This window comes from Rhyacophila brunnea, unplaced genomic scaffold (assembly GCF_057557595.1).
Source record: "Rhyacophila brunnea isolate RB1 unplaced genomic scaffold, BYU_Rbru_1.0 scaffold_8, whole genome shotgun sequence".
Classification (NCBI taxonomy): domain Eukaryota; kingdom Metazoa; phylum Arthropoda; class Insecta; order Trichoptera; family Rhyacophilidae; genus Rhyacophila; species Rhyacophila brunnea.
In genome coordinates this window covers 32,753,370-32,765,679 of record NW_028233350.1, presented here as the reverse complement: position 1 = coordinate 32,765,679, position 12,310 = coordinate 32,753,370, and the positions used below count along the sequence as shown (strand labels likewise).

At 32.0% G+C, this 12,310-nt stretch overlaps 1 protein-coding gene across 2 annotated transcripts; it reads right to left on the bottom strand.

Annotated features, from left to right (window-relative positions):
* Nucleotides 1-801: 801 nt before the first annotated feature.
* On the bottom strand, nt 802-12,029 carry cN-IIIB (cytosolic 5'-nucleotidase IIIB). 2 transcript variants are annotated; one of them, XM_085958836.1, is made up of 6 exons: nt 11,809-12,029; nt 10,937-11,127; nt 8,680-8,839; nt 6,714-6,776; nt 4,394-4,523; nt 802-2,808 (listed from the first exon to the last, which is right to left on the bottom strand). In XM_085958836.1, exons 2-6 carry the CDS (start codon nt 11,124-11,126, stop codon nt 2,464-2,466), a joined length of 888 nt encoding a protein of 295 aa, XP_085814962.1. In that variant the 5' UTR covers nt 11,127; nt 11,809-12,029; the 3' UTR covers nt 802-2,463. The 2 variants fall into 2 exon arrangements, with proteins under 2 accessions (XP_085814962.1, XP_085814961.1); XM_085958835.1 differs by lacking the exon at nt 11,809-12,029 and adding an exon at nt 11,243-11,436.
* Between the last annotated feature and the right edge of the window lie 281 nt (nt 12,030-12,310).

The window sequence follows — 12,310 nt, the reverse complement described above, 5'->3', positions numbered from 1 at the left end:
ACAATGATAAATGGCTCAAATTATTCTTAGTAACCAAAGAATCTTGGCTCTAGATAGAATGTGTCTTATGCACATTCCGTATCAGGAATTTTGGAGGCTGTTCGATTTTAAAATCTAATTATTGTATGTGGGGTTTTATTGGTAACAAGTCCATTATTTTCTTCAATGGCAGACCCCGAAAAACAAAATGGTAACTCGCGTTTACATGGTTAGAAGTCTGTTGCTTTGTTTATATTTTTCGGTGTTTTATGTACATGATTATTCATCATAAATATAATTATTGATGATATTGGTTTTAGCTGCCTAAAATTTAAGAGAAAGTATCTTTTCACAAGGTGTTTTATGCTTGATTTAGGTATTTTTTTACTTGGATTTCATACATTTAGGCTTCATCTCTATAAAGGTTTTTTTTAACATCTTTGTTAGTAACACTTTTTTCAGCTTCACTTTCACATTTTTAAGTTCCATCTATATACACAGTTAAGGTTTTCTTCAATGTCTTTACGTAATTCCAATCAACTTTTGCATAAGAAATTCAAATACTTCATTTTTTTTTACTATAAATGAAAAATAATACACCGTTAACTGAGTAAACCCGTACTATAAATTACATTAAAACTTTTTAAGAGATTCATCGTTTACTTGTTAATAATTGATGATAATTTATAAAATGAGATGAAGATCGTGAATCGTGAGTGAAACAAGTGCTGTAAATGAATTGATAGTATGTACATATTAAATTAGTGTAATATAGTTAAAACAAGCTAAGTCCTTTTTGTAAAATTAATATCCTCATTATTATTAACACATAAAATATAATATGTCCTTTGTTACAATACATACTTGAGATTTTTTCTTTGTTTAATAAAATAGCAAGCAATCAAAAAATACCATGAAAATGTAGAAAAATATTAAATCTGAAATTTATATAAATTGTTTTAACGAATACCTACCGATATTCTATATGAAATACCAGTACAGTAAGCCCTCAACTTACGTGACTAATTCGTTCATGCAATTTAAAAAAAAAATTAGTGTTGGTTTCAAAGGATAGGTGAAAATAAAATGGACCTACATACATACATTTTAAAAACATTATTGATTGATGAAGTGGTTTGATTTTGCAACCCCAGCAGCATTTCCACCAAGTAGCCTATCTTTAGACACCTGGCATAAATTTTTCTAGTTGGGATATATATGACCGACTGGCATTTTTTTCCAATAAGCTCAGTTTCATCCACATTTAAAATTTATTGTGGGAAGTAATACTCATTTTTTTATGATTTCTGCTAGACTATTGATAAAATTCGCAGCCTCACCTGTTACTTTGATGTTGTGTAGTTTAATACGGCCTTTAAATTTTTGAAAGCATCCGTGATTTGGAGTGAATGTATGAGTATCAACACTGTCATCATTTTCAAAACGACTTAAGGCTTTCTTCTGTATGAGTATAAGGCTTATTGATGTTGCTGCATATCTTCCATCCATATAACCAATAATTTTTCCATTTCTTCTATTAATATTCCTCTTTTTCTTGGTAATTATCGTAGATTGCATTACTACTAATTTTTTTACATGAACCATAATATTGTATGTAAACGCAAACGCAGAGAAACAAATTGCAGCAAAAAAAAACATATTTTTAAAAATCGAATAAGTCGAGGACTTTCTGTATTGATCTTTTCATTCGGTATTGTAGTCCCTAGTTGTGAAACCTCGACTCAAGAATGCTCAAGAAATTGTCAGTAGGCTAGTCTGCCTAAAAAAAATTGATTTTTCGGTTTAAAAAAAGCCCGAGTTTTGATTTCGAGTGAAATTGGTTAAATTTCCCAGTAATTTTTTTTAAGAGTTAAAAAAAATTTGGCCGTAAGATCTAATAAATAAAATAATCAGCAAAAGAAGTAATTTCGTAATGATAACAATTTCTCGAGAAATCACAAGCTCTAATAATAATGAATTACAATTCGTCATTAATTTTCTACAAACACGTATCTCAAAAAAACTCAGCTTTTCAGGAGAGGCAAATAACAACTTTATTCTCTCAGTTTTTTATTCAGAAATAAATTTTCTTATATGAAAATATCCATTTAGTATAGTTACACATACTTTCATGAAAAAAATGTTATGTTTCTTCAATCTATCGCAGTACACTTTCGTCATTGCCTAAATCTATTTTGTTATAAAGTATGTTTTGAGATACGTGTTAGTGGTATATATGTGCGTATTCAAATTCTAAATTCATTACATCAAACAACTCAAAACGGTAAAAAATTGAGATACATGTTTGTAGAAAATGAACGACGAATTAATGACATATGTAGAAGTGAGATTCTCAAGGTGGCATACATAATCTTGGCATATTTGGTTGCCTTACTCTAATAATATATATTATATTTCGAGATCTTCTACACAAATCTTTAAGTACCTACCGAATTGAACTATTTCTAATATATGTAATGCTCTTCATACATTTTTTATAATCAAATCGATAATGGCATTAGGTATGGACACCGTTTGGTCATCTATTAGAACTATATCAAAATGCTCCATATATTTCTCCAAGAACTCCTCGGGATGCACGTACAGGAATCCAATTTTGATGACCGATTCAATATTTTCCATCCCGTCGGCCATTCTAGCATCGCCGATTGAATCCCCCAATATAATCACATTTGTCCTATATTTCACCATGTCGTAATAGACTGTGTTTTTTATAGCTGTCTCATTCTTATTGAAGATGTGTATAATTTCGCCTTTCATTCCGTCAATGATTCCGCTATCGTCAATCTTCAAAAAGTTTGAAATAACCTGTAACAAATATCATTGTTTAAACATCAAATCAGTATACATACATACAGTAAATTTTAAAAATCGGTAATTCCCTTGAAAAATATAAAATCAGTGTTTCACGGTAGTCTGTTTATATAACACTGATAACGGTAAACGGGATGAAAAGTACTATAAACTCAATAAGATTGGCAAGGAGCAGTAAATAGCCAGTGAAGTAGGCGAAATCCCACCCTGGCATCTAGCACTGAGAAATAAAGAATAAGAATAGTAAATAAAAGTCTTTCAAGTACAAAACCAAAACAAATAATTCATAATTACATAACATTGATAAGCCAACTGAGATTCTAGTGTAAATATATCCGTGTTTGGCATGAATATGTTGATAAGCCTAAAAACATGAATTCTCAAGGCAGCTATTTGCATCCTTGGCTTTCTGTGGTATATCAGATTGTGTGTATATTTTTGGATATTTTTAAAAACTAGGATTTAAGAACATTCCTGATTTAGACCTACCACAGACAGCCAAACCTACAAATAGCTGCCTTGAAAATTGATGTTTTTAGACTTATCAACATATTCACGCCAAACAAGGATACATTTATATAAAAGAAATCAATTTTATTTGTTTATGTTATGGTAATAAAATATGCTTTATGATATATGGTCAATACGGCATACAATATGGGCATACAGTAGAGCTGTTAATCAATACCAATACTTTTCATCAACCCAGTAAGATACTTCTGTATGTGAGAGATAAACTGCATTACTCCAAATTTTGTAAAAATGAGTTGGTACTATGTTGAAATAAATTTGTTTGTCTGTCATAATAGTAATTAATCTTTAATAACAAAGAAAAACTTTAAAAATACATTTTAGGCATAAAAAAACTAAAGAACACAAAGCAAAGCATACTCAATAGATGAAAACAATGTAGATACCTTAAAACTTATCACTAGAAAATACCAGATGCAACTGAATTGAATTTGTAAAATTTTCAAAAGTTTGTCACTGCCAGCATTCACAAGAGATATCCTTCAGAGCCAGCCAAAAAATGAACAAAAACTCCATAAAATTATATATTATGCCACAAATGTATAACAAATATTTTAGCGTACCTAAGTAGTCAATTTTAGTTTGTGATTTACAATATCATTTACAGTTTTAGTATAAATTTTAACTTAGTGAATAGATATTTTCATTCTAAAAAAATATTTTTTTACTTGTACTTACTTATTGAGGGGACAGTTTCTGTAATTTTACACGCGGGTGACTGAGACTCCTGGGGATTGTTTTTGATATATAATATTATGTATAAATATTTCAAGAAGCAGTACTAAACAGATATAATTAGGTATATCTGTAAATGGTTTGGAATCATTATTTTTCTCAACAGAATGCAGCGCCATTGGGGATTGCTCACACCGCACACTTTGATTACCACTCTTCTGCAGTATCATGTTGGAAACTCCCTTAATGGTCTTCAAAAATCTGTTCCATTGTACAAGATTTCATCAAATGGGTCTCACGAAATGATATCAATAAATTAACATTACATAAGTTAGTAATAGATTAAAATAATGAGATTAAGGATTAATTTTACCACTACATTAGGAGTAAGGACATCTGCAGTCTTCAAAACTGACATCACAGCGTCTCCAAGACCGGCCGAAAAAACTAAGACAGGAACATCCCCTTCTTTTAAATTAGAAAACATATCGTCAACACCATCTCTGAAAAAAAAAAAAAATTATATTCAGTGATTTAAACATATTATCTACTATCGACCAAGAACTTCTTGTCCACGTGTGAAAACTGTGAACTAACAATCCCCTCCAGTGCAGCTAAGCACACTTCCGTTTTCAAATGAGGAACGCCCCTAAATTTATCATTTCAATTTACGTTTCCGTGGTGTACGGATTTGTCAATTTAGGTAATTTGAAGCTTTTTATGATAAAAATATGTCTAAAACGGTCAGGAGTGATATTAGAATTATCGGTACTGTTCGGTTATGAGGAATACAGCGGAAAACACATTTTGAAAATACCCGATATACTGGATTATTTGTTAGGTTAACCTAACCCAACCTAACCTAAACTAACCCAAACTAACAAATAATCCAGTATATCGGGTATTTTCAAAATGTGTTTTCCGCTGTATTCCTCATAACCGAACAGTACTGAATTATCATTAGTAAACTTTTGGCTTATTGCGAAAAAGAAAAGTAGTAGCATCTAAAAGGAGAGCCAATACAACATTATTTAAACACGCCTCTAGCACGCGTTACTGCCATGACAAATACGTCACTAGAAGTCTTCTACATGCGATTACAGCGACTTCCTGTTATCGCCAATTTCTTGTTGTCGGACAATACATATTATTACCTTCACAGTCCAGTGTATAAGGTACTGGCCTTTCATTTGGGGGCTCCGAATTCGATTCCAGTGAGGTCACAATATATTAATGTGATTTTCTCAACGCCTGGGTGTTTGTGAATGTTTCACTTCTATTACTAATTATATACAATACTGTCATTGGGCCTCATGGCATGTTGCAGAGTTAAAAAGAAAATATATATATATTATATTCGATAGGGTTATTTTTCATGATTCGGGTTTGTCGATATATTTATGAACATTATGCTTCTTTTAATATTTCATTCATTCTGTGTAATTTTAAATATTGTTTTTATTAATAAATTGTAAACTGTATTATGTCAAGACTCGCACCGTGAGTGTAAAACCAAGGCATCTGCATATTTTTCAATTTCGAAATTTAATGCAAAACAACTGCAAAAGTCGTGAACTTGATAATGCAAAAGTGAAGTAACTGAAAGAATATGCAATATAATGTAGATATAAACCAAATAATATGGTTTTTTTAGAAACTCTATTTCTCCTAATAAAACGAAAGACTTCAAACCCTAATATATCCAAAATATGTCTTTTGCAGATGCCTTGGTTTTACACTCATGGTGCGAAGTGTCCATTTTCTAACTATTGATAAGTCCACAATTCAACATTTGTGGTAAACAATGCGTTTGTATGTCAATAGATGGTTGCAACGTTAGTCTCTTTTTCTAATTGTATTGTATCAAATTAGAACAATTTACCTATTTTTCTCTTAATTGCAAAATACGCAAAATAAAATTGGACTATATCTGTCATTTTTTTCAGTTTCTGTTACTCATTAAACTTATAAACATTTTTATAATTATACTTTTGAGAAGTTTTTGGAAATCATAGATCATTAGGTACATATTGTGTAAAATTAAGCATAGTACATGTAAATATTTTTGGATAGTTTTTGGTGATATGTGAACTCCAGGAGTTTTGAAAATAGACCTCTCATATGTGTGCTGTGCAATGACATTATTAATGGACAACGCACTCAGTACAGTAGCTAGCAAGTAAATTCGCGCATAGCATAGGTAGACGTCACGCAATTTACATTATGCGATATCACGCATCGGGAATTTATAGCAATATCACCGTTATTGTAATGGCGTTAGAACAGTGTTTCTAGTGTCAATGTTCATTTGGGCGAACCAAGCCATTCGGCAGACCGACAAAAAGCATCGGGAATTTATAGCAATATCACCTTTATTGTAAACGGCGTTAGAACAGGTTATGCCATTCGGCAGACCCGACAAAAAAGTGACTGTCATTTTTTTCCAGATGCTTCATCCATATTAATGTCATTGGTGCTGTGCGTACGGTGAAGCTGGATTATTATCCGGCTTATATTTTCTTTAGATAAATATAAAACTTCTATTAATACAATAGAATACAATATAATACAATAGACAGTTATCCGGACCTTAATTATTCCGATTTCTGTTTGATCATTATTTCATAAGAATAGATAAGATAGGCCTGAGTATTAGAAAATTTCATCATAGCAAATAAAGAAACACGACTAACCGAAGATTATCCGCCACCATCTTAGAAACGATTTTTAATTCTTCCTCTGGAAACGGAAATCCCCTAAAATCAAACAAAAATAAATTTTAAAATACATACTAGGAAATAAGGGAGAACCAAATGGGACTCACATCGATCACTATAAGCTGCCTGTGATTCAAGCAAATTAATTGAACATTTACGCTATCAGAGGTGATTCAAATTTCGCCAAAAAAAAGTAACGAGCTTTGTGATTAAGTTATGACGTATTTTCAAAATCATCGCATCTGATTCAGACTTTCTTGGATAAACACATCACTTCTCTGATTCATCAGGCTCCGTACTCTCCTGATATGGGTTCTTTGTAGTTTTTAGTTGGTGTCCAATCTGGAAATTCCACTGAAAGAAACCTGGTTTCAGTCAAAAGAAGACATTATGCATGGGTTACACGACAATTCGGTTGTACTTTATTCCCAAAGAGGTGTTCTAGAAATGCTTCCAACCAGCGACGGCTGGTCTAACATCATGCAAGTGCACCGCACTGCTTGCATTGCTATGAAACATCGTTCAACATCGTAAATCATATTTTTTCTTCATAGGTTTTTAATATTATCGCTCACTTATTGTAATGCAAACCATAAACCGATGTGCCCACATTCCCAATCGGCAATAATACAGGCACTATGCACCGTGTACGTCATCCTCGCTGAAATCGTTTGCGCCCCGGCAATATATTTTGTTTATTTAAAATGAACCCAAAGCTTAGTATTAACTAAAGCCATTATAAAACAACTTAAACCGTGCTAATCATTTACGCCATGCGTAAGTTCCAGAATATCGTGCGCCGACCGGGTGAAATGACATCATATTGTTCTGAGTAGAGAGCAGTTACAGATTTGAATTATGGTTTGTTATTATAGACGCCGCGACTTCACGCTCAAATTATGTTTAGTATCATATTTAGCAATCTCTTATGTAAAATGCCTGTTAAACTAAATACAATAGAATTCATTATGTTCTAAATTTAAAAAGGGTAAGAAATATAATAGAATGTCGGTAAGATATTTTGATTTATGTGTACTGCAAATTAAATCAATGAAGATAAAAATAATTTTGGTACCTACCGCATTTCTGGAAAATTAATATTTCATTATCCTGTGTGTTGACTAAATGGGAAATGATGTCGGTTATTTATAATAGGTATAGAAAATTATTAATTCATGAATTCTAGTGATAAGCTAATAAATTTTAATACTATTTCACAAAGTGCAGTTTCATAATAATCATTATTCGTACAGTGTACAAATTGCTAAAGATAATGTACTTATATAGGAATAAGATGGCTTACGTCGAAAGTAAGAGGTATTCATCTACTATAAGAGATGCAATCGTTTCTTAAAACAAATCCAATAAAGATTTAAGTAACTCGCAACATGTTTTATTAAAAATATAAAATATACAGGTAATTTCCCAAATGTCAATAACGTTTTGTCAAATCAAAAATAACGCCGAATTGATTTCATTTTTCAATAAGGTAGGTTTCCAGCGCACCCTCAAAAATTACAATCCAAAAAATCACCGGCCGCCACTGCTTCCAACACCGGCAGCACTGCTGGGTGGCAATGAAGTGAATGTAATTCCAAGAAGACCGTTTTGAAGGGGATGCAGACATCCACATGAGTAATTGTATTTTTCCCCACTAAATGTCAGTCAGATACTTGAACAGACATGGTATTTTCAGTATTAAACAGAATCTACCATGAGTAAACTTTAGTTTTAATTTATTTTATATTATGCATGCAATAATAATTACATAAATTTATTCATTTCATTACTTTTCCATTAATGTTTCAAAATACATACAAAGATTAGCACTGTTTGTTTATCTTGTTATAAAAATGATTACTTTACAATCAATTTTGATTTGTTTACAATCAACAAAGATAAACATGTTTTGTATTACAGTACAAATATTTTACAAACAAACCTCATTATCTCATTTCCTTTCGAGTACCATTCTGCCATTTTTTCTGTTTTATACTCTATGGAGAGAACTGGACTATTCTCAATTGGTTTATAAATGTCAGACAATCTCCGATCCTCCGACTTGAATGAAGATGGCACCGACGGGCACTCATTAAACATTCCTTAAATAAATAGCATTTCATATACATCAATAATTGCACACAAATACTTTACAAATTGGGTTTCTCTGATTGCTTGCCTTAATCAAGTGATTTAATTCAGTTCAAATCGATGAGTCAAGTGAGATAAACACATATATTATGGACTTTCTCCGATAGTAAAAAAATCCTTGTATCCCTATTAGTCCTTAATTTTTAGCTGCCTCGTATTTTCAAATGCGACAAAATGAACATAGAAACATATAAGAAAGATTTTACAATATAATAAATGTCTTGTCAGATATAATTTATAGAATTTCCTACACAGAGGCCTAAAATTTCCCGGAATAAAAATTATGGTAAATAGTTCACATTTTCTGTATTTTTTCAACATAAAAGATTAACTAGATAAAAAAATGGTTAACTATTTGACACACAATAATGAAAAATTTTAAAATACATAGTGCCTATCAAATCACCAAATGAAAGGTGACTTTGCTTTGCTTAGCTTTGTAATTAATCAAGGTAATTAAAGATACAGAGGAACCTCGATTATTTGGACTAATTGGGATGAAGGTAAGTAGATTAAATAACGATAAATCAAGATAATCGAAAAAATTATTAAACATCTATTTTACAACCAGAATAAGCCTTTTTTAATAACAAAATTCACTTTTCAGTAATTATATAGGTAAGTACTTTAAATAGTACCATTACTTATCTTTCATACTAAACTGATAATCAGAAATCCAGGTAATCGAGGTCTGGATAGCCAAGGTTCTACTGTACCAACAACAAGTATAAGTGACTTTGGTGTTAACCAAATTTTAATATTGATTTTATTATTCTAGAAAGGCACTAAAATTCTTCTGTATATTTCAAAGACGCTGAAAAAGGGACCTCTAGTCCACTGATTAAGTTAGCTCTACAAATGACTTTGCATTGCAAAGAACTCTACACTACTGCTTTGACATTTATTTGTCAATTTGCAAGGCGTATAAAAAGACAATCCATCACAAAGAGTAGATAAGTAGTCAATTTTTTTTGTTTTTTAAACCATGTCCGATCCTAATAGGATTATATGGGCCTCCACAGAGTAGAGGTTTTGTGTTAATAGGTTTTTTTGTTTTTTTTTTATGAGAAATGGATGTCAGCCACTTGCTCAACCTATTAGGTCCATACCCTGACTCACACACAAATTGAAAAACAATATGTGTACTTGCCAGACCCAGGATTCGAACCTGGGACCCACGGCGTGATAGTCCAATGCTTAAGCCGCATGGCCACCGTGGGTGTCAAGCCGCCAATAATACTACAAATACCTCAGCATTATTATTTAGTTGAAAAATCTTGTGAAAATTTTGTAAAACCATTTATAACTGCACTTAAGTCACGATGAACATAAAAAATGGCAGCCATTTCGCGTGAGTAAGAAAATCGGAATGGCAACTGAGCAATGTTAATATTTGTCGAGTTCAACAAATGAACCATACGTTGGCTAAATAATTTCAAATAATATAACAGAAATAATGTATAAATAGACCAACTTCTTTGCTATATTCAGTATTGACAAAATAATATTTTTTCCGACCATGTCCAATCCTAATAAGATCATATGGGCCTCCACAGTTTATATAAACAGATTTTTCGTTTTTTACGAGAAATGGATGTCAGCCACTTGCTCAACCTATTAGGTCTATACTCTGACCACACACAAATTGAAAAACAATATGTGTATTTGCCAAACAAAATTTGATCCACGATATTATAAGCCGACACTTAGCCGATTGGCCATCGTATATATATATATATGTACATAATATATTAAGTACCAACTTAATTATAGGTGGCATCTGGTGTTGGCCAAATTTTAATATAGACATTCTCGTATTTTGTATACCTGTTCAGTATTGAATAAAAAAATTTATACACAGGTACTTTTCATGATTCTTACTGATGACTAGCACGAATTCAATTTGTACAAAACACTGTTATAATACCGATAATAGTAAATCAATAATTTTATTTTACCAAATAATTTAACACAATAATATGTACCAACTTACTTAATTTATAACCACAAAAATTATACTTAGTTAATAAATTTCAATATGTACTTACCGAAGCTGCTGAGTAGTTTACCACTGGATATCTTTTGCTTCGTGAGGGTGCAGTCAAAATCAGTGACAACCTGTAGCTTACTTCTCCCGTCGTTAATGATTTTATTAATCTTATCTTCGAGTCCTGAAGGATCTTTAATTTTTACGTGCTCTCCTCCTAACTCTTTTATGTCAGTAAGTTTTAAGGCCATTCTGAAAAATATTTTTTTGAAAGACCAAAATACACTTTTCGGTTTCGAAATGATCGTAGTAGAGTAAAACGGCACGAAGGTAAAACAAAAAACAATATTTAAAGCGCCAATCTTACTTTGAGACTCGATAGTAATTTAAAAAAAATAGCGTTACGAAACATGCGGCTTCAGAATATGGTAGTTATTCAAATGAATGTTTTATTAAGAAACAATTCAGATACATTATAGATATTAGGCAGTCTACTAGCAATGATTCATTATTATCTATGAATGATTCCGCCTTGACTCGACAGTTTGAAGTTTCCGAAAATGACAGTTGCCAATATCCATAGACAAGTTTGTTTTCATTTTATTTATTGCCATTTTAAAATAATTATAAAAATTTATTTTTTGTGTTTATGCAAGCGCCAGCCGACTAGCGTTCCATTCCAAAATCCGGGACAATAAATCGTCCGATTTTTCTATACTCTTGACCGACGGATGATCAACGAACGAATAAACAAGTCGAGCTGTCATAAAATGCGAAAGATAAACATATTGTAATGGTAATATCCGTGACACGCAGGAGAAGTGGTATATGCAAAGAGATTGGACTCCTTCCATCTCTTTGTATACAATATTATAAGTATCTGTGTTATAAGAATTATTGAAATTTAAAAGTGCAAAATTATAAAACGTATACCTATTTTACATCATTTCGCACTATCTTTGCTTTGCGACGATAAGTGCTCGGACGTGGTGGTTTGGCGGGCGAGGGGCGGCGGCGGTGCGGGCAACTCAAACGTATGAACACGTCTCGAGATGTCCGTAGACAATGCGCGGGGACGGGTGTTCGCGCGTGTTGTGGTGGCGCGTGTAGCTTGGCGCAGACAAGATCGCACATGCGGCGGGCTCTTCCCATACAGCAGCGGGTGTCTCAAGCCATCATGAGTTTACCGCGCGCGTCAGGTGCATTTGTGGTATTATCTTCCCAAAGCATAGATAGTGCTCAGTGATGTAAAATAGGTATATACGTTTTATAATTTTGCATTTTTTACTACTTATATAAATAATATGTAAAAATAATATGTTTAAATTTCAATCATTCTTAACACACATATAATATTGTATACTTATCTTACTTATACTTATTGTTTTTTATATTTTTTTCTATAATTATTCAATATTCTTTCTCATTTACTTAT